The sequence below is a fragment of the Rhea pennata genome, chromosome 17 (genome assembly GCF_028389875.1).
Source record: "Rhea pennata isolate bPtePen1 chromosome 17, bPtePen1.pri, whole genome shotgun sequence".
NCBI lineage: Eukaryota > Metazoa > Chordata > Aves > Rheiformes > Rheidae > Rhea > Rhea pennata.
In genome coordinates, this window is record NC_084679.1 from 5,934,833 (window position 1) to 5,960,560 (window position 25,728).

Here is a 25,728-nt window from a genome sequence, read left to right on the forward strand (position 1 = left end):
CAAAAACTGAGTGGACAGACAGTCTCCGTTGCTCGGGCTTCTTCACGTACTATCATTAGCATTATATTGCCACCCAGCTTAACCCAGCTGAAATCAGGGCCATGCTGTTACGTACACTGTACAAATAATGTATTTAAGGCAGCCTCTGTCCCAGAAAGCAAATTATTTGATAAGGCTGCAGGACACAGGGAAAGAGAAGGAGAAGCAAGGAAAGGGGTCATCTTCAGGCTCAGAGACTGGTCCAGCTATACCCGGGCCCAGCCAGACATGGCCTTTTTCTTTCTTTATGTTTATCTTTGCAGTTTACTATGGAAAAGATACACAACAAACAAAGACAGCCGGAACTGTACTTCTGCTTTCTCCTACAGATTTTCTAGTCATCTAGAAGTCAGAGGAACACAGATGAAGCCAGGGACAAAAAAAAAAAAAAAAAAAAAAAAAAAGAAAAAAAGTTGAAGACTACTTCAAAAGGTGAGTTAAAAGAATTAACTTTTTTTTCAATAAGAAATTTACAGATCGGTTAATGGACCATACAACAAAGTACATCCCTAAGTTACAAAATTTGAAATTAGCTTTTACTGCATCACTCAACCAAATCCCCAAAGAGTTTGTTTTCTGCTGTGCTAGCCGCACTACTGCTCTGTTCTCTTCTGGTTTTATGACAAAATTAGGCGTATACTTTACATGTTTTTACATATGTTCAGGTTTCTTACTGCCTGTTTTAAATGATAAAATATTTTGGTTTTCTCTCATGTCCAAGCTTTTTACTTCTTTTGATTGTTCCTGTTATCACCAAATCAGCAAAGAGCTATATACATATTAAACACATATATTAGATTGTACCCAGTTATGAACAGAAATGTAGCACTACCTTATCTGACATCTTTTTAAGATCAAAGAGAAAACCCATATGTGAAAACAATGTACCTTTATTCCACCGAAGTTGAGAGAATTATTTTTAAATTTGACAGAGATTTGCCTTACAAATACTACAAGCGGAATTTGACATTTTTAGCATGAATTACAATGAAAAGACTTATCATTATCGTGTATTTCTATCTTTTACGAAACTCCACTGCTTTTCTATATATTTTTAACACTATTTTTTTACTGTTGATTTTGAACATCTGACAGCCCTACAATCTATTTTCAATTTGTTAGGACTGATTTGCATGCAAGGTACAGAGTGGTTTAAATACTTACTTTCACACTGTTTGGGGCTGACGGATTTGGGAAATAGAAGTTTAGCACTGTGGAAAAAAGTCACTTTGAACTACTGTATCTCCAGGGTAGTAATTTTGCAGAATCTGACTCCAGGGTAGCGATTCTGTTATTTTATGATAGAGCTACTAGTAAGTGGTATGAAAAAGAACCAGATTTTTTTCTATTTCACATTTACATTTCTTATATGCCTCCAATTTAGTCTCTGTAAATGTCAAGCTTTTTAAAACCAACACGTTTCCCAGTTTATGTTGTTGTTTTTTTCTGATCTCCTTACAATTAGAGATGAGACCGGTGACTGCCAAACGACGCGCTCAGTGTTCTGTGAGCGTCACGGTATAGATTCCCAGTTTCACTTTTTTTCTTCTTTTTCCAAGGTCAAAACAAAACTGAAGCAAATGTCCCCTTATAAATTTCTTTCCTTTGCATTCAGTAAATATGCAACCAGGAGACTTTAATCTGGGGCACTTTGGGCCTGTTTGATCTACCTTTCGGCAGGTGTCTCGGGCCCCTGTCGTTGCAGGGCGAGGGGCACGAGCCACGCGTGTTCCCGCTGCTCCCGTGGCTCCGGCTGCTGCACAGCCGACCACAACCCTCTGTCCCTCCGCATGGGGTCCAGGGCCCCCGTTTCCTCCACGGCCCAGCGGGAGCTGCCTCGCACGCGGAGGAGCTCCAGAGCCCCCCTCTTTTCTGTGCCCAGCCCCACACTCAGTTATCGCAGGCAGCGGGTGGGAAAGAAAGGAGAAAGAGGGGGTGCCGGGCCAAAGACCTCTGGGGACGCCTGCCCTTAATTAGGCAGTTTTCACATGAACAGGCTCGGAAACATCCTCTGTATGAATCCAGTTCGTCAGACTCATTCTCCGCAGCCCCAGCGCAGAGCAAAACGGCCAACGTCCCGCTTACAGGCGTCATCTCCTCCAGAGCTGGCAAAGCTGACGCCTCAGTCCCTGGAAGCCTCAGCTGCAGCTCTTGGAGAGGGACTCGCAGCCCCCTCCGGCTGTCCGTGGGGCTCCCGCGCCCGGCGGAGGTTGAAGCTGCCCCGCTGAGCTCGCCGGCGGAGCCAGGCCTTGCTCCTGCTGCCACTTCTCAGCCCTCCTTTGACCATGCCGCTGCTCCTCTTCGCACAGGCGGGTGGTGAAGTAAAGCGGGGCACTGAGCTGGGCTCAGAGCGGCTCTGCACAAAACACCCAGGTATTTCCCCAGCAGCTCGAAACTCCGGGGTGTTTCCTCAGCCCAGCCCAGCTCATCTGCAGCCATACAGACCTTTGCACCAGTCTGGCTGAGAGCAGGACTGGGGGAGAAGGAGGAAGCGCTGCTCCATTTGGCGATGCCACTGGAAGACGTGGCTTTTGCTGTCTGCCTCCAGCAAACTCGGCAGCTTGCAGGCCCCATGGATAACCAGTGCTCCGAAAGTAGAGCCTAAGCCCCCCTCAAAGTCCGTGGTCATTTCTCCTGAATCCTGCGCCAGCATTTAATCCAGAGTCCCTCATCCCCTCTCTGGCTTCCTGCCTCTAGGACATCTCACAAGGAAAAGGAATTCTTAATACCCCTGGCTGGCAATTAAAAGCAGGATGGGAAACACAGAGAATAATTCTCTTAATTGACTACTCTTCTTACTGCTTGTAATCTGGAGGAAATCAAATTAATTCTACATGAAGAACGACTATTCTGCAGTGAAGTGTAATTCGTGATCTCTGGGGCTTCAGCTTACCAGTTGTCAAATTATCCAATTACACACTTGTTAAAATCCGTTTTGGGGAGATTTTCATAGCTTGTAAATAAATAATTTCAAAAGCTTTAATCCTTAAAAAATCCCAACCCCTAAACAGCACCTAAAAATCACAGAACACACAAAAAAAGAAAAAAAATCAAGAAATGGAAAAGAAGGATAATCGCCTGCTTTGCTCAAGCAGCATTGTGATGGTGATGGATCTAGTTCAGAAACATGATACTTGCTGCTTCTTTTTCAGCTACATTTTATTCAGATCACTAATCTGAAGGGAACTAATCAAGGCCACATTCCTTTCATTAAGCCAAAAGTGTAAAACCCCAACTATAAAGAAATGGGAAGTGAACCAAGCCTGTAGCTCAAGCCAAGGGTAGTAATATGCTGCTGGAAATCCAGCGAAGGGCCACCAAGCCAGCTGAGGGCTGGAGCCCAGGACATCTGAGGGAAGGTGAGGAGAGCTAAACCTGTTCAGCCTCAAGAAGAGAAGGCAAAGAGGAGTCCTCACTGCCATCTACAGCTACGGGATCAGAGGATGCAGAGAAGATGGAGCGAGACCCTTCTTGGAGATGCATGGCAATGGGATGAGAGGCAAGCGACAAAATTTAGAACATGGGAAATTCCAGTTAGATACAAGGAAAAACCATTTTACTGTGAGAGTGGTCAAATACTGGAACAGGTTGACTAGAGAGGTTGTGGGATCTTCATCGTTGGAGGTATTTAAGACTCAAATGGATACGGCCCTGAGCAACCTGATCTCTGAGCAGGGAGCTGGACAAGATACCCTCTAGAGGTGCCTTCCAACCTAAATTATCCAATGATCCTAACTACTCTTTAGAAAGATTCTCTGATGAAAAAGGAAGGGAGAGGAAGGGACACAGGGGCACGCTTTAATGACCATGCATTTCAAGGAATGCTTTTAAATCACTGTAACCTGAATCCTGATGCAACCACCTTTGCCAAAACTAAGCACTACTAAGGAAGAAAACTTCCTGTGATCTTTTTTTAAAAATTTATTTCAGTGAAAACCATTTAGCTGTGAGAATTAAAGATTTCTTTGCAATATTTACTATCTTTGTATGGCAACAATGTGTTAACAAAATTCTGCGAATGAAAGTTGACATAAAACAAAAGAAGAACAGAAGGCACTAATCTGTTTTCTATAAACCCAGTCTGACCGTATTTCAATATAAGTAAGCAACATCATCCATGGCTAAAAAGGGGGGATAAAAAGAAACCTTTTGAAACATCTTTAATAGTAACCAACTCTGGTTAATAATGGATGTATGAGTATTGGAAAAATAACCAAAATTAGAGGCAAGATTTTCAGCGATTACTAGTGATTCTGGGTACACAATGTGAGACATCTTAAAACGTCTTGCTCTTAAAATTATGCAAAGCATTTAACTACTAAAATGGGGTCCCTTTCAGCTGCCTTAAACTGAGCCAGCCAAAAAGGCATCTAAATGATCAAATATTTACAAAAACTTGATTCTGAGAACTCAGATCACCACCAAAATACTCCTTTTATAAACTCACAACATTTTTAATACCAACAGCTTTACCATAATATGAAACTGGAGTAGAATAATGATGGCTGAGCCAGGCCTTTCAAACCTTGTGTCCACTGAAGCAGGGACTAGTTCTACATGGAACTTGCTCTAAAGTCAGTATCTGCAGTGCTTTCCCTGGTCCTTCGATACCTCATCACAACAGCTTCAAAGCAACACAGAAAACCTGACAGGACTAAAGGTTTGCACTTGTCTCATGCAAACTTGCATGCATCTTGTCCAGAAAACTGTACGTAGCTCACACTTATGAGAGAACAGCAGCTGTTATGCAAAGCCATTTTTCTTAGGCTTTAATTCATAAGAAAAATATCCTTGTGTTTGTTCTTTCTCCTCTAGGGGACCCAATTTTCGATGGTCCACATCAAATTGTGTGGCTGTCAGCAGCTTTGCTGGCAGCCGGTCCAAGTCCTCATTACTCATTCCCTGACTCAGACAAAAACCAGGCGACTGTTACCTACAGGTGATTACAGTGTTATTCAGCTAGTACCACAGCTCCAAATACAAAAACAAGATTTCTAACCTCCTGTCTTAAACACTGCGAACAACAAAAACATCAAGATCCTTTTCCATGACACCATAGTAACTATGAGAAGAAAAAAAAATGTATTAAAGTGACAAACCTGCTTTTGTTGGTTTTTTTTGCTTGCAAATTCAAGTAGCAAAATGTCTGCATTGACATTGCAGCGACTGCAATTGCTATTTCATTGCTTGCTCAACAGGTCAATGAAATGTCTAATTCTAAAGGTATAAGAGCTATTACTTGTTATTTCAAATGTGAAAACCACCAGTTTCTTCATTAATTCTGGAATGAAAAATCTGGGGAAAAGGCTATTTGTTGGATTATGGAGATAAGGCAGAAAGCATCTTTGATTGCCCAGTGCATGTATTATTTTCACATTTCATTCTCTGTATGTAAAACAAAATGCTCTGCTAGTGACTCACACGTCTGTCAATTTGTTGGTATTTAGACAACAGAAGCCTGACAGAGCAAGGCCAGAGTTTAGAACAATAAAAAGAATAACAATAATACAATAGTAAATTGAAGACCAAACCAAGCCATTTTCAAAGGGCAAGTCTAATTGGAAAATCACTTCATATAATCAGCCTCCTTGTAATTGAGTAATTTTCTTCTTGAACACAGTCATGTAGGAATACCAGAATTGCCATACTCACGTGCCTGCTCCAGACTGATGTGGTCACAGATAGATGCCAATATCTAATACCCTGAAAAGGATAAATAATTGACATCTATAGATGAGACAAATGTCTCAGGTTCAGATACCTGTGATTCAATTAGTTTTTGAAGCATAACAGGTTATTTATTTTGCGTTTACTTTACTGGCTGAAACATTTTCGTCTTTTAGCTGTACAGGCTCGTTACAGTCATTAGAATGTGAATCAGAATCTAATCTGGTGACATGCATCACAAAAAGAATTACTGACTGCCCTCTAAATACAAAGTCCTTGCTGCTGAAGTTGCTCGAATCACAGAGAACCAATCCAAATCGCTGGGTTTTGGAGACAGCCAGAACTAGGAGATTGACAGTTAGTAAGATAGCCTGTTTGTCTGAGCTGATGCAACCATGTTCTAGAGCTCGCCTCGGGTCAAATTTTATTTACTGCTTTCAAAAACGAACAAGAAGCAAGAGACTACTTCTGAAATTTGCAAATGATATCAGTTTGGGAAGCACTGGCAAAACTGAGGTTTGGATTATTAAATAAGAAGAACCAGATAAAACAAAAGATTCAGGAAATAGAAACAGAATGAAACGCAGTAATATACAGTGCAAAGTCCAATTATGGAGAGAATTTCATTGAGCTAGATATCTAGGCTCTACCAGAACACAAACAGCACTAAATAAAAATGAAATGATTCAGATAAATTTATTCATAAGGGCATTAATACCTTAAGCATTTTAAAAATCCTGCAGTGACTAGCACTGCCATGGCAGCTGATTCCTGTAATTATTAGAAATTATTTTAATAATGGAACACTTTCTGTATAATAGATATCCTCTCTGCAGTAGCGATTTATTTACTTATTTGTTTTATTTCTCCAGCTTCTTATGCTGATGCTATGTAGAACAGTTTACTTCCTGTCAACATTTTTGTTAAATTTTTATAAAGAACATCAGGAACAAGTCAAAACAATAAATTATCTAAAAGGTATAATGTTATACTGTTGTTTGGGTTTCAGATATAATTTAATATGACTGCTATAAACATAACTGCTCAGAAGCCAAAATGGGTCCAATGGGTTTGAGGACACGAACATGATCATCTACAATAGGAGCATAGGTTTGCAGTCAATGATGCTGTGATAGCTGTCCTAAGATATACCAAAACAGATCTATTCACAAAATGTTAACTTATATACGAAGTTTGCAACATGCTAGACTTCTAGCATGTTCTAGACTTCATGCTAGACATGCTAGGCAGAAAATACTTCTGCCTGAAAAATAAAGGCAATACTTACTTTTTTACATCTATTTTATTCACTTAACCTTGTAAAATAAATATTCCAGTTATGTTTTGTACAACGGTATAGCTGTAGCGACACAAACGTTGCAAAAACGGTGGTGCTAGTTTAGAAGGAAAGGGAGTTTACTAACCCCACACATTGCCTACTTCATGACAGCTCACCCAAGTTCGCTTAAATCACCTTTATGACAACTTAAAAATAGGTCAGCTTGATTGCATGGAAGCAGTTTTCCCCTGCAAAAAGAGAGTGGAGTGTTTGTGCACATGTTTCTGAGGGCAGCGATGGTTCTCCCGGTTGGAACTCCTTGGTGGCATCAGATGAATAGGAATAACTCTTCACCCTTGTCACGACCTGGTTGCTGTGAAGTAATGAGCTGGACTTTGGTTGCTGTAAAGTTGTCATAAATTTGGAGTCTCCTCTCAGAATTTCTTTTTATGTTTGATTTAAATCTCGCTCTGCCTTACAGCTCACTTGACTCGCTTGGAGGCTGATGTTGCTCCACTGGAGTATCATAAATAGTGGGCCAAAACCAGAGAGATCATGGAAGCTCAGTTGCTAATACAAGTCTGCAACTCACTGCTCGCTGTCCCCCTTTGCCAGCTACCACATGGCTGGCAGGGACAGGGGCCGTCTTCAGAGTTCTTGCCTCTGCCAGGCTGCAACCTCCCTGCTGCTCTGTGAGCCGTATTTCAAAACCCATCATTTCTTCCTGCCCATTTCACTTTGCTAATAATACAATTAACTTTTAGGTTGATCTTGACTAGATTGCAAACATGCTCTCAAAAGGAAGGACAGACAAACACCCAGTGAATGTATGGGCATAAAGCTGATGAAGGCCCAACCAGGGGCTTCTAGCTCCTGAGAAAGGTGAAACCTGCTAATTTGGCCCTAGTGCCCAGCAAGCTGCTCTGCCTGCCAGTGAGATTAATTAGTGAGATTCTCTGGTCAGAAACAAAGCTGAATTATCAACTCTGAAACATTAATACCACAATTGCACAAGGTAATCAAGGACTACTCAGCCCCTGCTATGATGGACTTGGAAGTGCTTATGGTTTCATGCTTTGGAAGGCAAAACTTTTCTGTTGTCTCCTAGCTGCATAGGCCATGCAGGCAGTCTATCACAACTAGCATTAAGACCTGTTCATGAGGCCTGGGGAGTCTTTCAAGAAAGCAACCCAGATTCACAGACTCAAGGCAACTCATCATCCACCCACCCAGCTTCTTCATCTGCTTCCTGTGTCCTGCCACCACCTGAAATATTTGGTCCATAGCCACTACTTTAAACTGAATAATGCCTTGGACATCAGGGCAACTATAGTTGTCTAACTGCGTCAGGCTGGCTTTAAATTTAACTTCTGGGGTTGTAAGTCTAAAATACTTACGTAGGACAACAGCTAAACAAAAAACTGAAGGTCAGGAACCTGCAACCTTTCCAAGAAATTTCTGAAGGGACACTGAGCATGCTGCAGATGTTTTAGGTTTGTATTTTGGAGGAAAGTAAAGTTAACACAGTATATTTTCTAGACAAAGGACTACTCTAGTAAGAGATTTTTTCAATCTTTGGAGCAACACCTCCATCTATAGGGTTTATACAACTGGCATTTTGCCCTGATGCCTTACTACATTATTAAATAAAGAGAGGGCACAGACAGAAAAGGTTTCAGGCATATACACAGATGATTTAGAGATTAAGATCTGGTTAAGAACCATCACAGGTATTTTATTATTCACCATTTTTGTTATTATTTACAGAACAGATTTCTGCTTATCCATTTACCAGTATGTCAGATCTGCCCTCTGCCTTTCTCAATAGGGATTATCTTGTATGTACACAGATGGCTACGGAGCTCTTGTGTCTCTCATGCTCACCTAATCATTAAGGTTCAACAAAAGGTGAACACCACAATTATGAAAGAGCTGACAGAATGTGTAAAAAGCAACGATAATCAATAACAGCAAATGTACAATTTGAGTGATTAAACTTGTGCCACTCATTACTTAACGAAACAAGAGGGAAATAAAATAGCGAAGAAATGCCAGGAAGAAGTCAAGTAAGAATTGAAAACTGATTCTTTAGTATGACAATAAAAAATAATGTCATATGTCTAGAAAATTCATGCGGGTATTCTCACTGGCTGTCACACTACTGTGCCAGTCCTCAGCTCAGAAACCTCAGCAGTTTGCCATGCTCTTGGCAGGTAAGGAACAAATGGTCTGTATGCTTTTCATGTCATGTTTCAAAGGTCTTAAGAGGTTTCTGGGTTTTGTGCCTCAACAGATATCTTATTACTGATGAATTTCAAGAGAATTAAGTTTAAAGGGAATTAATGGGTATTAGTTGACTACAAAACATGAAAGATATAAAAGATTTTTCTCTATTCACTTGGGACTTTTTTTCCTTCCCCCCAAAGCCGAGACCAAATATTCAATACTTGCTGTGGAGCCTCCCGTGTCCAGGCTTCTCTCTCCAGATAAAGCCCCCATTGTTTGCAGAGGCCCTGGGTCACCCTGCATGTCCTCGCCCAGGACCTTTACCACGCAGCACGGATGGATGCAGACCCCTTGGTGGCAGGGCTGGCTGTGGCATGGGAGGGGGTTAGATAGGCGGCTGTGCGAGGGACACGCGAGAGACAGCAGGAGCTATGCTGGCCAAGAATAATACCTCGTACAAATATCTACATCATCCACTGTGGTTTAGTGAGTGTTTTGGTTTCTGCCAACAAGGTAAGACATGTCTATGTGGCTGAAAGAAACACTGCAAAGCAATCGTGGTAAAAGTCAATAACTTTTTATAACCCTGGATAAACATCGTTGCCTGTATTTCATCAGGATTAAGGGAAAGGATCATGCGTTGCCAATATCCAAACAGGTGCTAAAAGCAAGGATCTTACTATGTTCTCAAATTAAGGCTTCTCCCAGGCATTCCCATTCTGCTATCAAAGGCAGGCTTGGGGCCCATGCGCGGTTTACCAAGAGGGGTTGTGTTACACTTTGAAATTAGAATAGGGGTTATTAAAGTGACAGAAATATCAGTCTTTGTGGTACCCACACATCCACAAAATACATCGTACAGATTTTCTCATCAGCATCCTAGAGTGCTCTGCTGTGGCTTGGTGCTGCTGGTATTTGTGGAGAGCCCTGAAGGAGTCTCAAAAGCTGGAATACGAATATGCCATAGGAAGAAATTATGCACTGGAGAAGGGTAAGGTGATTGCATCAAGTATCCTAATAATTTCAGCAGAAGCTACATTCTGCTGCATTGCCAGAGCATCTTCACATTGATATCTACATCCTTTTCCATTGCAGTATTTTGTAACTTAAAAAAAGACATTAGAAGCTCTAAAATGACCAATATTCTGCTTTGCAATTTACAAATCCCTGATTGTTATCACGGAAGACTACAGAATACAAAAAATGGGGCAGAGGTGGTATGTGTGAGTCTATCAGAAAACAGAGCTCTGTCTAATGTTAAAGCAGTAAAGTTGTTCTTTTTAAAATTTAACTTGTAATTGAAATATTCAACAGCAATTCTGTTTGGTGCTTCTAAACATGAAACTACATGTTCCACAAAGAAGCCAGCAACACTAACCCAAATTAAGCCCAATCTCTGGACAAGCAACATAACACCGATTTCATTGTAGTTCTTCCTAGGCTAAAGAGTATTTTTCACTTAAAAAATTTTAAATTTGGGAATTACAAATTGGCTTCGATAAGGTCACAGGGAAATCTGAAGTACCACACTAATAAAAGTTACACATATTGAAAGGTCTGCACCTGAATCATCATTTACTAAGTATAAAGTGAGGTACTGCAAAGATCTGGAGATTTGTGATACCCTGGAGTTCTTTCCCTGTCACTCCAGTTAATGCAGGGAAGGTTAAAACTATTCCCAGTCTGTCAGTGATTAGGGGACCCCTGTCATTCATCTTTGCTTTCTCTGTTACCCATTATCCCAACACCTGTTGCCTTGTAAAATGTCACCAGCTGACAACTTTATAGGCTTTATATGACCTTTGAGTGCAGAATTCTGTGCTTCTCAAAAAATGGACTGATTTTTACATCTTTTAAAGGAAATGAAGAGAGTGAACTGATCTGTAGCAACTGCCAGGAGAATTTCTCTTTATTCTTAAGGACTGTTTGGCAACTACATTGCTTAGCAGGATCGTGGGAGATGAACCAGTGTTTTCTGCAACCATTGCAATCATTAGGAAAATAGTTTGATCTCCTCATTAAAGGATGGAGTGAAACAAAAACCAAGAATGCAGGTTATGTAAATCAGCTCACTTCTAGCACCTCAGCCTTCCACATCCCAGAACTTGTGCAACTGCACAGCAGGGTCCAATCTGCACACCCAAAAGCCTCCTCTCTTCCAACACACCAGCGGAGATCACGCACTGTTCAATAGCGAGAACTAGTCCATGAAAACAGCAAAGCAAAGCAAAGGCGCTGAAAACACAGCACTGGTCTGTTAGATGTCCACAATTTCAAAAGGAGACACCTGTTTAATTGTGATATACGCACCAGTAGTGAAGCTAGAGCCATTAAAAAATGATGAAATACTTTCCAGTGAAATAAAGCATTGTAACATCTGAGTAGTTCTAAAGTTGGTAAAGTACAATAATAGCTCTTATCAGCTCTGCATAGTTTGGAAGTGCAGAGAACCACCTTCAGTAAGGGCATAATTAACTGGTAATCACTAGGCAACCATCCAAGTTACATTTTTAAAAATGATCTGGGATTGATTTTTGTTTTGCTTTCAGTGCTAAATAATTTGTCAATATTTTCTAATAGATGGCCCAAGAGCAAAAATGGGGCAGTCAGAACTCAGACAACTATACTTCACTCCTGAAAATGAAGAAATGTGAAGGGGAGAGAAGAGAAAACTCAAGAAAAAATATTTCTAATTGGAGTCTGGAACCATTTTTTAGAAAAGACCAAGACTGAATGAAGGATCAGGTGCTTTTCAAGCCCTGGAGCTTGTACTGTGATGGTGAAGTAACCCACTAAAATGCAGTTGTGTAAAATAGATAGTTGGCTATATGTATTTTTTGTTCCTCAGGTAATTAAAAATTATTCAAAAGTCATGCCATGACTTTTATTTCTTCTTTTACTCTTAGCTGAATAGAGTCAGAATTCAAAAGCAACTGGATTCAGGAAATGCTTAAATACTAGACAAAATGTAAAACTATTTGTGATTCAAGTAAGACAAATACTACACTGAACTATGTGTCCAAGGATACCACTTCATGCAACATCAGGAGTGAGGTCCGAATACAAAATATGCACAAAAGTGGTCTCTGCCCCCATGAAGTCATTATACTGGTCAAAGAAAGCATGACTGGGCCTTTCCTGAGTACCTGTAGTTTGCTCTCATGCACACACTCATCAATAAATAGGACAAAACTTCAGAAGTTAGAATCTATTTGCTCGCAGTGCTGGAACTGCCCCCCTCTCCTTCAGGCAGATCACTTGCATCTCTCAGACTCCAGAGCTGTAATGCAATATTAAAAACTTGCAGAACACCAGATAATTTCTTACCATAGCCAAAGGGAGAACTCCTACCAAGTCCTTCTGGCTTACGTAGATCTTGGAGATTCCTAGATCAGATGTTGTATCTCCAGGATATTCTACCTGCCATGTGATGAGCTGGGTCTCAGGCAGGTCAGTAAGATCTTCAATTTCAAAATCAATCTGCATGATTTCAGAGGAAGGACCATCCGCACTACAAGAAAGAAAGAAAAAGAAAGGTTCCATTCACATGAGTGATGAGCTAGAAATAAAACTGCTTTTATATTAATAAAACATCGGATTAAGACTCTTCCAAAGAGACGATTTGGTGGGATGATGAATTTAATAATGAATTAATCATTTGCACTTATCTTAAGATCTCAGGGCACTTCCCATACATTCAAGTGGCTTAGTAACACACTGTGAAACGGATTGCTAAGTACTGCAACATTTTACAGATAGAGAAAGGAAAGCAGATCAAGGTAAAGCTAAGGGTAAAGCTACATGCGAGTTAACTGCACAGCTTAAAAAATCTGACTCCAAGCCTCTCTTATTACTGAGTAAACTAGTTCTTCCCTGTCAAAGCAACATATGAGCAAATCTAAAGAGACTCACCCCTTGAAATGTGAAATGACTGCATTAAAAGCATCATCTGCTTTTTAAAAAGAGAGTCATGGAACAGATGTCAAGCTCAGGCTGGGGTCAGTGAAGCAGGGCAGGATGAGGAAACCTGGAATCAGTCTTTAGAGATGCTGCTACCTTACTGCGAATGAAGCTCAGTTTTGTTTTCATTAAAACTGCGAATAATATTTTTAGTCTGTTGAGGGAAAGGAGAGTTACATAATTGGATTACTTAATATGGGCCAAACCAGCCAGGATCTTTGGGTAAAAAACGTTAGAAAAGAATGAAATGTTACTATGTGCGATTTTCCAGGATACTGCGGCAATAATAGGTTTACTGATACTGTATTAATACTGCTTTGCCTTTATATGTCATGCTTTTTGTGAGGCTGGAATTTACTGAGCAAGTAAACCACAGTCAAATGGGAACATGAATACATGAATAAAGCAGAAATTTAAAAAGAGAAAGTTAGAAAGGGGCTCAAAGGTGCAATTCTTGTAAAATTTGTTATAAAATCATCTACTGCATAAGAAGTAATGCAGTAAAGTTTCTACTGTGTATCTTGGCAAAGGGAACTCTATAGTCCAGGACATTTATAGAGACACCAAAATACTTTCTGATATACTGTTAAGTTGTCGAGGAGTGCAGAATTCTCTAGTAGTGCAGAAATTCAGGGGACATTGAGAATGGCAATGCTTTTACTTTGGAAGTGATGAAGGCCAAAAAGATCTTCAGTGTTTGTAGGGAGGGGAAAGGAAAAGCGGAATTTCCTTTGGGGTGTGGAGATGGGGAATAATTCCCCGACAGAGAAGGAATGGCACAACGCAGAAGGGTCACTTGTGTTGGCGAGCACAGCTAGTAGAAAGAGAACACATCGCTGGCAATCGATTAGAGAATCAGGAAAATATGCCCAAACCTCCTCAGATTTTCCTAGCTGATGTGGAAAAATTGCTAAAGCTAGGCGAATTTTTTACAATGATCAATTATGACAACAGCCTCAGTTTGTAATTTCTCCCAAAATACCCAGACATTTTATCATTCGAGCTAAATCCAATGCTTCATCCAAGGCTGCTGCTTGAGAAGTTTAATCTGATCATCTTTAAGGTTTGGATTTTAATGGATGTATTTAGTCCTGGCTATCCTAGATAGAATTTAAAAGGAACCAATATGGAACACACTGTGTTTATTTTTGCATTTCTTCATGTCAGGAAAAAAAGAGCCCAACTTCTGTACTAGCACTGATGCAGCCTTATTTCATCCTAGGTAGGATCAGAAAACTGCTGCGACTATTGAAACTCAGTTGCCTTCACTGTTTGAACAGGAACAGGCAATGCATTACCTTTAAATATCTGGCAGGGATTCTGTTTTTACAGTATAAACTATCATGGTTTCTGTGTTTAGAGAAATAATTTAATCTTTATATAATGATCCTTGGCTTTGTGCTTCTTTACAGGGTTCCTTTCTGCAGCCTATCACTACCATGGGGTCTGCTCCTGCCAGCCCTTGGCCCTGCAGGATTGGTGCTGGCACCAGCAATGGGTCCTGGCACAGGCAGGAGGCACTGCTGTGCCCAAGCAGACCACAGGGAAGACAGCTGCAAAATAACTGCTGGAAAAGGGAATCGACTTAAACTTTGCCAGGAATGTTGGGGTTAGGAGAAAAAGTGAAAAGTGCTTAGAACCTAGCAAAATGAAAGCGGAGTGAAAGGGAATGGGAAAGACAGGGAGAGTGAAGTGGAAAGAGATGGTTAGAGCTGGAGTGGACGGACAGAAATTTTTGCCTTCCTCTATTCCTTTACATTTTTTTTTATTCCAAGTACATCCCCTTTCTTCTGACACTGCTCTGAATTGCCACAGCATCAAGACCAGCTAAAAACAAACAGTTGTACCTGAGGAAGCAATGTAAGAGATTTATTTTGGTGTGTTAAGAGAGCTGATACCAAACAAAAAAAAAAAAGGAATTTTAGAATTTTAGGAAGAAATTTGAATAGTGACATATTTTTGCTGAACCCAAAATGTTTTGGTGACCCATTTTTATATTTCTCTTTGGAGGGATTGTAGCAATGACCTATGGGAGAGGTAGTTCAGATGCTTCATGTTCTCATTCTCCTTCCAAGCACCTGGAAGGGCATCTCCAGCGACACACCTGGGCTCCCGTCTTGGGGAGGGAAGGAAGTGCTTTATGGAAGTCTCTAGTCATAGTTTGCCTTGGAGATGCAATCTAATTGGGACCCACAGACCCATAAACATGAACATGGTCCTCATTTTCTTGAACTACAGCTCCCATACAGCACAGCTAGAGCTACTGCATCTCCAAAACACTGGAAGAGCTTTCTTTTAATCTTTCTTTTAAAGTTGGTGCTTTAATGAAGCATGTCTTGTGGCAAAAAAAGGCACCTTGCTACTAAAAATGATTTTGATTGAAAGTATTTCAACCCATTCATCTTAGCAATACTAGATACCTCTAACTGACAAGGTTACAAAGCACCTCAAAATCAGTAAGAATCTCATTACTGCTACCGAAGGTGTACAGAAAAATACTGAAGTATTCCATGACCTACAATCAGACCCAGGCTGTCAACACCAGGTCAGGAACTTCTGTTTAACTACATTATTTGAACTTTACTCATCACTACTCTGGAGATCCTTCCGTGTACAATTCCCATGGATTTTTTTTTCCCAGCTTACAGTGATAAAGGCCTTCCTAAGCTATTCTTAGCAACTGGTATCTCTCAATACAGAACTAAGCCAAAAAGTTACCCATGTGAATAAACAGGAAGAAGGGGACAGGCAGGGAAAGGATGTCACATCTGCAAAAGAGCTTGCAAAACATCCCAAAGGCTTTGCCTAGAGAGTGCGGTGTCTCTTGGGTAGCTGAAGACAGAAATGCCATCTATCGATTCCCAGCATGGCAGAAGAACCAGAAAACTGTCCAAGCTTCAGTGGGAGTTAATATGAACTGATAACGTGTGTGGGGGAAATTAGTCTCTTATTTTTTGCATATCTGTGAAATACCATTACTTACTCGTCAGAAAATACAGTATAAAAAGTGTAAATGGAGAAATTTGCACAAATAGAAATCATTATTAGAATTTAGTCACATCAGAAATATCAGTGCATTTGTGGTTTTTCTTTTAGGTCAAGGCTACTTGGTACAATGGGCATAGATCCTGCTTGTTAACAACACTTTCACCTTCTGCGCATTTCATGTTTGCTAACATCAGTCTTCATGAGCATGTTTTAGCACACTCAGTTTCCAACAGTAAAATTTCTGCTGGGTAACCAGCCACTGCTGCTTGAAATGTCCTACTGCCTAATCCTCCTCTACGTAGGCATACGCTTCATGGTGACTACAACGCAATAGCATGTTGGCAGCCAGTTTTCACTGACACTAAAACCACGATTGCTGCCGGGAGTACAGCAACGCCGGTAGTTACAATATGGGAGGCCATGCAATTAGAAAGTTTGCATGCGCAAATCCAAAGGTTCACAACACCCATTCAAAGTGAATCTGTTCTTGATGCTAATTTAAAGTCAGGTCCATCACACAGGGTTTTGCTACATCTGTAATTTATTGTTTAGAGTTGAGAGTTAAACTGTAATAGAGTTCACGATGGTGCCAATTAACACTCATCATGAACAGAGCCCTGCTGAGCTCCGTGCTGTGTAGACACACTTCTAAAGAGTCTCAGCCCCAACTACAACCTGTAGACAGGGAAGAATCTGAAGAAAAAAAAAGAAAACTTGGCTGCAATGATGTAAGCTGGTCTTTCCTCCCACCAGCCAGGACCAGGAACATGACAAGAACATTTGTATCACATTCTTTAACCAAGTTTTATTTCCTGCCCAACAGAAGATCAAGCAGCTCTGACAAACAATGATCAATGGGAAACGCTGACCTCCCTCTAGGGGAGTAGTTCCTGCATCCAGAGAGCCACTCGGCACCTATTTCTTCTGATAGATCCCTGACTGAGACAAAAAAAAATATATATATATATGTATTAAAAAAAAAAAAGCCTGGGAGTCCTGTTAAAACAGGCAGCCTGACACCAGGGTCCTTGGCCAACTCCTGACACCTATGCTGTTATGGCAAGTTTGTTTAAGGAAAGAACCAGCCGCTCTTCTAGGTCTTTCAGGCTGGCTTGCCCTGCAACACATCGTTTCCCAGTAGAGATCCTACAAATACCAGCATAGCCACGGGCTGTTGGCAGTGGCACTTGGTTCAAGCATCCCAGTCCTGCTTTTGCTACCTGCTCTATCAGCTGTGGGCTGTACATAAAGACAACACAACAAGATTCATTCTGAACCTACTAAAATGACTGGGCATTTAATGTTTCTCATAATACAATGTATAAAGTTTTAGCGCTGTCTTTAGAAGACTATGGCCGACGCAAGAAGCCTAAAGCTGTGAATACACTAAATAAGATATATAATAGGAATGTTAATCAAGGAGCCTTGGGGAGAGGGGAGAACAAAGTAAGGAAAGCATGATTCTTTTTCACCTCCGCGCACGTAGCCCAGTCCCCAGCGCATCGCGTGCCTGAAACACCGCACCGGCCAGGCTGAGAGCTGCTTCGATGGCGCTCAGAAACAGAAGAAATATTGCCAGGGAAAACTGGGAAAACTTTCCAGCATGAAAGAAGGCAGTCATCACCCCAGCTGACCCTTCGAGACCCAGGGGCTGCTGTGAGTACCTTTATCCCCGTTTTACAGGAGAGAGAATTAAACTGAAAATGACTTGCCTATAAAAAAGGGGTAAGATGATTTATCTTCCACAAAGTGGCAGCTGTCCTCAGTGATTTCAGAAATAAATTGATTTAAAAATAAGTACAAATCTTTGGGTGAAAGTAAGATAATACGTTATGTTGTCACACGAGATAAAAACAGTGTGCCAGCTCTTCCCAGCTCCGTCGGCTGGGCTCCGGAAAGGCTTGCTGTCATCTGTCCTGCCGCGGTGCCGAGTCCGCAGTGGCAGCACGTGTTAAATACAAATTCTTCCCCGGGTGTTAGGAAACAACGTAAAATGATATGAAATGCAGAATAAAGGCATAACAAAGGGGACAGAAAACAAAACACTATCATTTTGTAAAAAAAAAAAAAAAAAACTCCATAATTTTCTGAAACAATTTATTTCTGATAGTTTTTTGAAAAGCTCCTTCTGTGCAATTTTCTTTAAAATGTAAACAACTTCTCTGAAAACAGCTTCACAATTTTTTTCTTTCCATCTCCAGTTGTAACTATAAGCCATTACTCCTATTAGCCTGACTAAAGCGTGTTCTAGCTGTACTCGTTTCCTCTCCAACCGCCGACGGGTCACGGGGAACTCAAGGAGCGTTTGGGAAGATCGCTTCCCTTCGGCACTTGCTTCCCCCCTGCCTGGCAACCTCCGCGCTCCCCCGGGCGCACAAGCGTCTCACCCACGCTCCCCGACAGCAGCACGCTCCTAGCAGCCCCACAAGCCCGTCATCTTTATCGGCTTTGCCGCGCTACTGAGAGCGTGTAACTGAGTGACGTATTGGCTTCCCCCCTAGACGGGTTTTGGGTGGCAACAACAGGAAGAGGAAAGTGGAAAAAACAAAGTAAAAAATAACCAAGAGAAACGGAAGAATGACCTGTTGCAGAAGGATGAGAGAAAGGTAGAAAATGAACTTCAGAGAAATGTAGATGAAGGAAGAAGGATAGAAAAACAAAGCAGGAGGCTTGGAGTGTGCAGGTGCTCTGCGACCTAAAAGATCAACACGAAGAGGAAACACAGCTTCAGAGAAAGGGCTCGTGCTGCTAGTCCAGCCAAGGGCCAGAACAGAAAGCCCAGGTTCAAACCTTATTCTTTATGAACCCGTCCTTCCACCAATATTTAAACTAGTTGGAGAAAGGGTCCTGATAATCTGTTAGTTTATCTTAATCAAGAAAAGATGTTTCTAGTCTTTGATGAATTCTTAACAAATAGTCACAATTTTGGTTTCAGGAAGGGGCAGCATTTTCTTTTTGTGTGTGTTCTTTTGTTTGGGTTTTTGTGTGTGCGTGTGTGTTTTGAAGAAACCTTTACATGAGAGTCAACCTGTTGTGGCAGGGGGACACATTTGTATTCCTCTCCATAGCTGCCGGAGGGACAGAGATCACATCTCTTCTGCATATGCAGGTATTTGCAATGCAATAAACTATTCTGCTTGGCATGTTTGACAGAGTACTAGAAATGATGTGTATTGGATATATAAGTCAAAAATGTGGACTCAGCCAGCAAGGAGACTATAACACGGACATCTGAGCGAAGGAAAAGCCCCGAATGAAGAGAAGAGCGTGCTGTGTGTTAGGGCCAGCTAACGTACGTGGGCTTTTCCGTGGTGCTCATCTCCACACAGTAAGATGTTGCTCTGTAAACGCCGCTGACTTTGTTTGATTCAGGCAGTGCTGATTTAAAAACCTCTCTGTAAGAGGTGATGTCGGGTGTAAACTTCCACACATTTCACATTTCATCTGATTCTCCTTTTTTTTTTTTTTTTAACCTCAGCAATCAAAATGTGCTACCTTTAGTTTCCTGTGCAGAGCTACCCTAAAATAATACGCCCAGGCATGTCAGCTTCAGGCAAGATGAGAACTTCCCAACGCAACGTGGGACGACACTGCTGAGAAAAGCCTTCTGCTCGCGGCGCCCGACGCGCGGAGCCCTGCAGTCGCCAGGCTGGGGTTCTTCTACCAATCCCACATGCACAAAAATCGTAAGCTAAGGGCCCTCAAAACAATTATGCAGGTAAAAAGCCAGTATTTATCTGAATGAATCTGATTTTCTTTTCCTTCCAGTTTCTGAGCCATCAGTGCACAATCAATGAACATTTTCAAGCTTTTCTTGCGGCTATGTAGGATAAAGATTGCAGAATTTCAGTAAACCATTTCATTCCTACAACGAGGATTTAATGCAAAAAACCCCAATATTACAAGCGTTGACATTAAGTGTCACAAGTTAACTGTTACATTAGGGCAGCTGCGGAGCTGGCTTGGCTCCCGGACGGGAGCTCAGCGTAACGAACGCTGGTTCCCCCACATGCACTCGGTAGGTGTGAGTTGAACTAGCAAGGCTAACAGGATTTCCACCCCTTCTTAGCAACTGAAAATAAAATGCTAGAGTTTGCAAAAAGAGTTAGAATATTAGGACAGAACCAAACAAACCTACCACTGTACCCGCACCAAACGTTGCCACCAAACGGGTATAAACTCACTTCATACATCAGTCCCCAATCCCAGTCTCAACAAATAGCAAGAAAGAAAAATACTCTTAATTTAGATGGGAAATTGAGGCACAGGCTTAAAGACTTTCCCAAGGTCGGAGATGGAGGTCTAAAAAGAACAGTAGCTGTACAATCTAGTCCATTGTATTATAGAGACGATCATTAATCACCACTGATATATCAAGATAAGGTGATACATACAGCAGTACATTAAAATTTAATTTTATTCATTGTCATCTTACTATTAAAAATTCAGTGATGGATAGGCTGAAAAGTCATTTTTTTTTCAGGAATCAGTGCATGAAAAGAACCAACTGGCAAGAAAAATCACAAAAAAATGAGTCTGCTAATCATGTAAAAAAGAATAAATAAAAAAATGGATCCACCCCTTTGGAACATGACACGAGCAGTGCTGGTCAAGAAATATTTGCTGAATTATTTATTTGATTTTTTTTTTTGCTATTTTCAAATAAATTATTCACTATACAATTTTCCAACTATTGACAGCAATTTTCCCAAATAACTCAAACTATTCGAAAGTGGGTAAAAATTAGCAAATCATTTAATATAATATAAATTTACAGGATGGTTCCTCAGCAAGTCAGCATTGCTGTTCAGAACCACATTCTGAGCATCTCTTGAAATAATAAATCTAGTAATCTTTTACCATGTTATGCAAAGGGAATAATAAATAAGCATTAACTTTATTACATCCAGTCTAATAATCATCCAGTAAATTATTCAACGCAGTAGTCAGTAAACATCAAGTACTTTTGAAGTAGCCCAATCACAGGGCAACAGCAGAAAAACTGCACTTACTGTGCAGGTGGGACTGAACTGCAGGGCCAAGGAAACATAATTTTACTGACAATACTAAGTCGAATAAAACGCTATGGATACATTGACAACCCATGTTTCTCTACCTGTTGTTTTCTGTTGTTCTCAGAGTAAAAATAATGATAAATATAGCAGAGCTCACATATAACTGATGAAATTGCAGAAGAGCAAACCAGGCATACAATCACAAATGATCATTACTGTCCATATTGGCGAGTTTGTAGAGAGCACATCTAAGGCACACTGTACTAGACACTTACACAGACCAGGTGCTGATTGCTGTCTTAACTGACAAAAGCAATTACTAGGAGAAAGATGACCAAATAGTCATTTTATAGATAGAATCAAGTATGAGGAGATAAAAGCCCAAATTAAACAACACTTAAGGAAACACAAGAGTGATATATTGATTCCAGATTCTTGGTTTGGCCAAAAATGGCAGAATGAGGAATTTGATTCCTACATCATGACCCCAGGCCTAAGCCTTTACATCAATAGCAGTCTTGAGTATTCCTAAGAAAAGTCTTAGACACGTCTTTGGTATTACAATTCCCCAGACAGTTAATAATGTCACCTCATTGCCACTGTCACCTGAAAATGAGAGCAACCTGCCCCTGAAAGGGAGGAGTCACATCAACACACCGCTGGTCTGCTGGCAAGAATGAGACCCAATGTTTTCGTGGTCAGAAACTCCAGGCCAGCACTACGGATATTTGCTGTTGAGTAATCCCAGTGGACTAAATCACGACAGCAGGCATCACGCTCAGTACAGCACCCTGCAGCCAAATGTGGTCCTCATCCTACACGGATGTATCTGCCTGAAAACCCTTACATATTCAAACAGCAAATCTGTACACGTACATAGGTATAGGTGGGATCAAACTTGCTGAATTCAGGTTAAGTGTTTTTAATAACTATTCATCCCTGAAAGGCAGCCATATAGACCAAGCTATCTCCATATATACTATACAAGAAAGCTTCCCTTAACTTCAGTAAGAATTTAGTTTAACCAAGGCAAGAAGACACTGTTTCTGTGACAACCCCACGCAGTGGGCCCACGGCAGGTCCTGGGCTCACGTCGACCAAAGTGCCAAGCAGGAGGCATACGCAGTGCTGGAGACCAACACATCAATCTGTTGCCCAAGCAACTCAGTGACAGTTAGGCAAAGCTGAGCTGACCCAAAGGAGAGTCTAGTCACTGACTCTGGTCCCGCGAGATCCACCTCTCTGCAAAGGGGAACATTCAGGTTACGTATAAACAGCCTTAACTCTGCCCTTTACTGAGTGCTCATCTTAAAACATACCTCACAGGGTCTCCAGCAACACTTCCCAGGCAGTGATCGCAGCAATCAAAGGAGCAGCGAAGCACCGAAGAGTGGACCTCTAACCCTGCTTATCCCACCTGTTACTGCCTTTCACGATTGCTTGCTCCTGGTCAATGTTTGAAATATATACCTAATAAATCTCTTACATGAGCTTCTCATGGTTACCACTGATGCCGTGTTTATTCTTATATTTCTAGTGAATGTAACACATTTAAAAATTTCAAGCAAGGAGTGACCGGTCTGAGAAAGTTGTGACACTGGTCTAAAAGGTGATCTGTATGCGGAGTGATGCTTTACTAGGCTAAGTTACTATTTCAACATTCACATTAAAGATGCAGCATTTTGCTGCTTTATGATGCATGTCTGAAACATCAGCTACTCTCACTGATGTCCATTTAACTTTGGAATCTAGTATGATTTTAAAATTATCTCCCCTCCCTTTTTTATTTTTAAATTTAATTGTAGTCTTAAATCCAGAGCGGAGGATCCAGGGTATTAGCACACAGGCCTTTCATGTCTCCAAGGTGAGATCTATAATACATCCTCTTTACGCTCCTTGCTTATTAGTGTCCACACTGGTTCAACAAATGAAATTATATATAGAAGTAGCACTACATTTCACAAGACTCAAGGTCTCAATATATTTCAAATTTAGTGGCTTTTTTAGGGACATCTGCCAGGGTGCATTCAATACAGGAGAGACTAGATCTTCACTATAGGAACTCCCTCTGCTGCAAACTATTCATCAAGTATTTCTGCTGAACACCAAAACCTTGCAAAAGTGCAAAGACTTTTTCAACTAGGAAAAAACTATGTTTTCCTTCCCCAAATGTTCAGTATCTGTTAAGCCTAGAATTAAAATAAAAAAAAAAGATCTCCAGCTTCCCTATCATTAAAGTGAAAGAAGCTTCCAGAAACTCTTTTCTTTGTTATTTTTAAGCAATGATATGAAAAATAAACTGGAGAGAGAATATCTACATTTTTTGACAAAAAAACTTGGGGCTGAAATACATTTTTAAATAGCAGAATTATAGCCTAATTTAGACTGGAAGGGACCTCAGAAAGCCACCTGGTCTAACACCTTTCTCAAAGCAGGGCCAATTTCTAAGTTGGATTAATTTAGAATGGTTTTTCAAAGCTCAACTGTTTTTTCAAAGGAGCACATTATTTTGAATCCTTTCTGTGGTCTTAAGGAAACGTGGGGATAGCCTAAGCGCTTACGCCGCTGCACCTCACACGGCATCGCCCACAGGTACGGACACAGGCAGGCCTTAGGAATGGAGCATTACCTTCTTCCATCGACTCTTAAAGATTTGAAATTTGGTCATGATCAAGAAATTACGAGTTATCTAGCCGTCTGTTAGCCTTCTATGCTTTTGCAGCACAAGTGATTTTACAAACTCTCTGTCAAAGTTTAGTTGAAAGAAAGTATTAGTATGCAGTGATAAAAAAACTTGGCATGTACAAAATTCTTCTGCTGAAAATAATGGGTCTGGAGGTAAGCTAAAAAGGTGATATCACAAGACTACATTTACTAAAAACTGAAAATTAAATAACACCATGTTCTGCAAGGCTATTTCCAAGACTGTCTGCCCTACAGCAAAACCAATAGTATCTGATCAGCGGCACTAAATGGGAAAGTGCCACCTCTACTTTTCATCTATTCCCTTTCACAATCCCATTTTCTAGCTGCGCAGCGCTAGGGAGCTTCAGCACTAGCGAGCTGTCTGAAATGCAGCATCTATTTCATCAACGTCATTAGTATCTGCTGCATTTTAAGGGGAAATGAGACCCTCACGAGAAAAAGCATACAATACAGAAATGGCATAAAGATCTGACTGGGAGTTAGAATGTTACAAACGTAGTAAGATGTAGAACTCTTCTGGGAGCAACATGGACATACAGAAAGCCAGATTCCTGGCTGCCATGAACCTGTAAAGTTTCGATGACTTAAGCAGTTCCCTATACATTTTTTCTGGCTAAAGATGACTGTAAGTACATATGCGATACTTACCAGTGTTTGGTATATTGTATATGCTAAAGTAAGCAGTATTGAATGAGCATCTCTGGCATACAGTACAATAGGAATATTTGTTTTACTTTGTCAGTGTATTTCAACTCTGACCTACAGGCTGAGAGGTAGAGTTGTGAAATTCTCATCTCTCTTTTGAGGCCAACTTGTCCTTTGTGCACTAACCGGGGGTTTCAGATCGTTACTGGGAGCTGCAGTGAGTTTTGAAATAATTTCATAGGCACACAGGCATGGTACAGCCTGACACAAGCACCGAGGCTTGTTCATGTCACAGGCACAGCTCACTGTCCCTGGATGTTTTCCTAGAAGTAAGGATGGGAGGAGCACGATGTACACAGCATAAGGTACGAAAAGGCAGATTAAGTCAACCCCTAGATTGCTTTGGCCGCAGTGACCACGCTACGCTACAGTACCCTCTCCCCTCCTCCAGCCATAGCGTAGGTTTTTTAGTACTTGAGCAGATGTTTGCCCTCTCGCTGAACACCTCAGGATAATCTGATAGCCATGATGAAAACTCAAAGAGAGGATAATGATATAGGTCTGCACTTTATCCAAGACCCTATCAAGTCAAATCATACCTTTTGATATCTTGCGATACTAAGAATTGTGGGAGTTCAAAAGCTCACAGCACTCATGTGCTCATTAGTGTCAGTGATTCCATTAAATATAGCTGTTTTGGGTCTCATCACAGGCAGCCTTGACACATCTGACTTTTCGACGCTTAGAGCCTGAGTCTGAGCTGCACCTGAGCTGAGGAGGACTGGTGAGATATGAGGGAGCATGCATGTCCTGGCAACCCTTGGATATCCTCTGAAGAACTGCAGTAAGGAAAATAATAAGTGTAAGTTATGATGGTGGCTATTATGCTGCAGTGAGTTATCCACCAGAAGGCGTACTGAAACCAGCAAACTACTCCCACAAGAGTTTGTGAAAGTGTGACCAGACAGCAGCAATATTCTGCATTGAGTTATAGAGATCAGTATACTCGGCCATCGTCCTTTGCTGAGGTTTGTCCTCTGTATCTGATTATCAGGAATCATGCATCAAGCAATCATAATCTTATTTGTGCAAACGGTCACTAAAGCAAACACAACAACCAGTTGCCTATATGAAAGCCATGATAACTCATTCTAGAGAATGTCAGCACAAGAATGAGGATAGACCTGCACTTACACATGTGTT

The 25,728-nt window shown here is 41.0% G+C and overlaps 1 protein-coding gene across 1 annotated transcript in view; it reads right to left on the reverse strand.

The window, feature by feature from the left end:
- Window positions 1-25,728, reverse strand: part of TMEM132D (transmembrane protein 132D) — a 261,108-nt gene that overhangs the window by 81,205 nt on the left and 154,175 nt on the right. Inside the window, exon 4 of the mRNA XM_062590102.1 lies at window positions 12,539-12,722. Coding sequence (XP_062446086.1) covers window positions 12,539-12,722 — 184 coding nt within the window. The remainder of the gene's footprint in view (window positions 1-12,538; window positions 12,723-25,728) is intronic.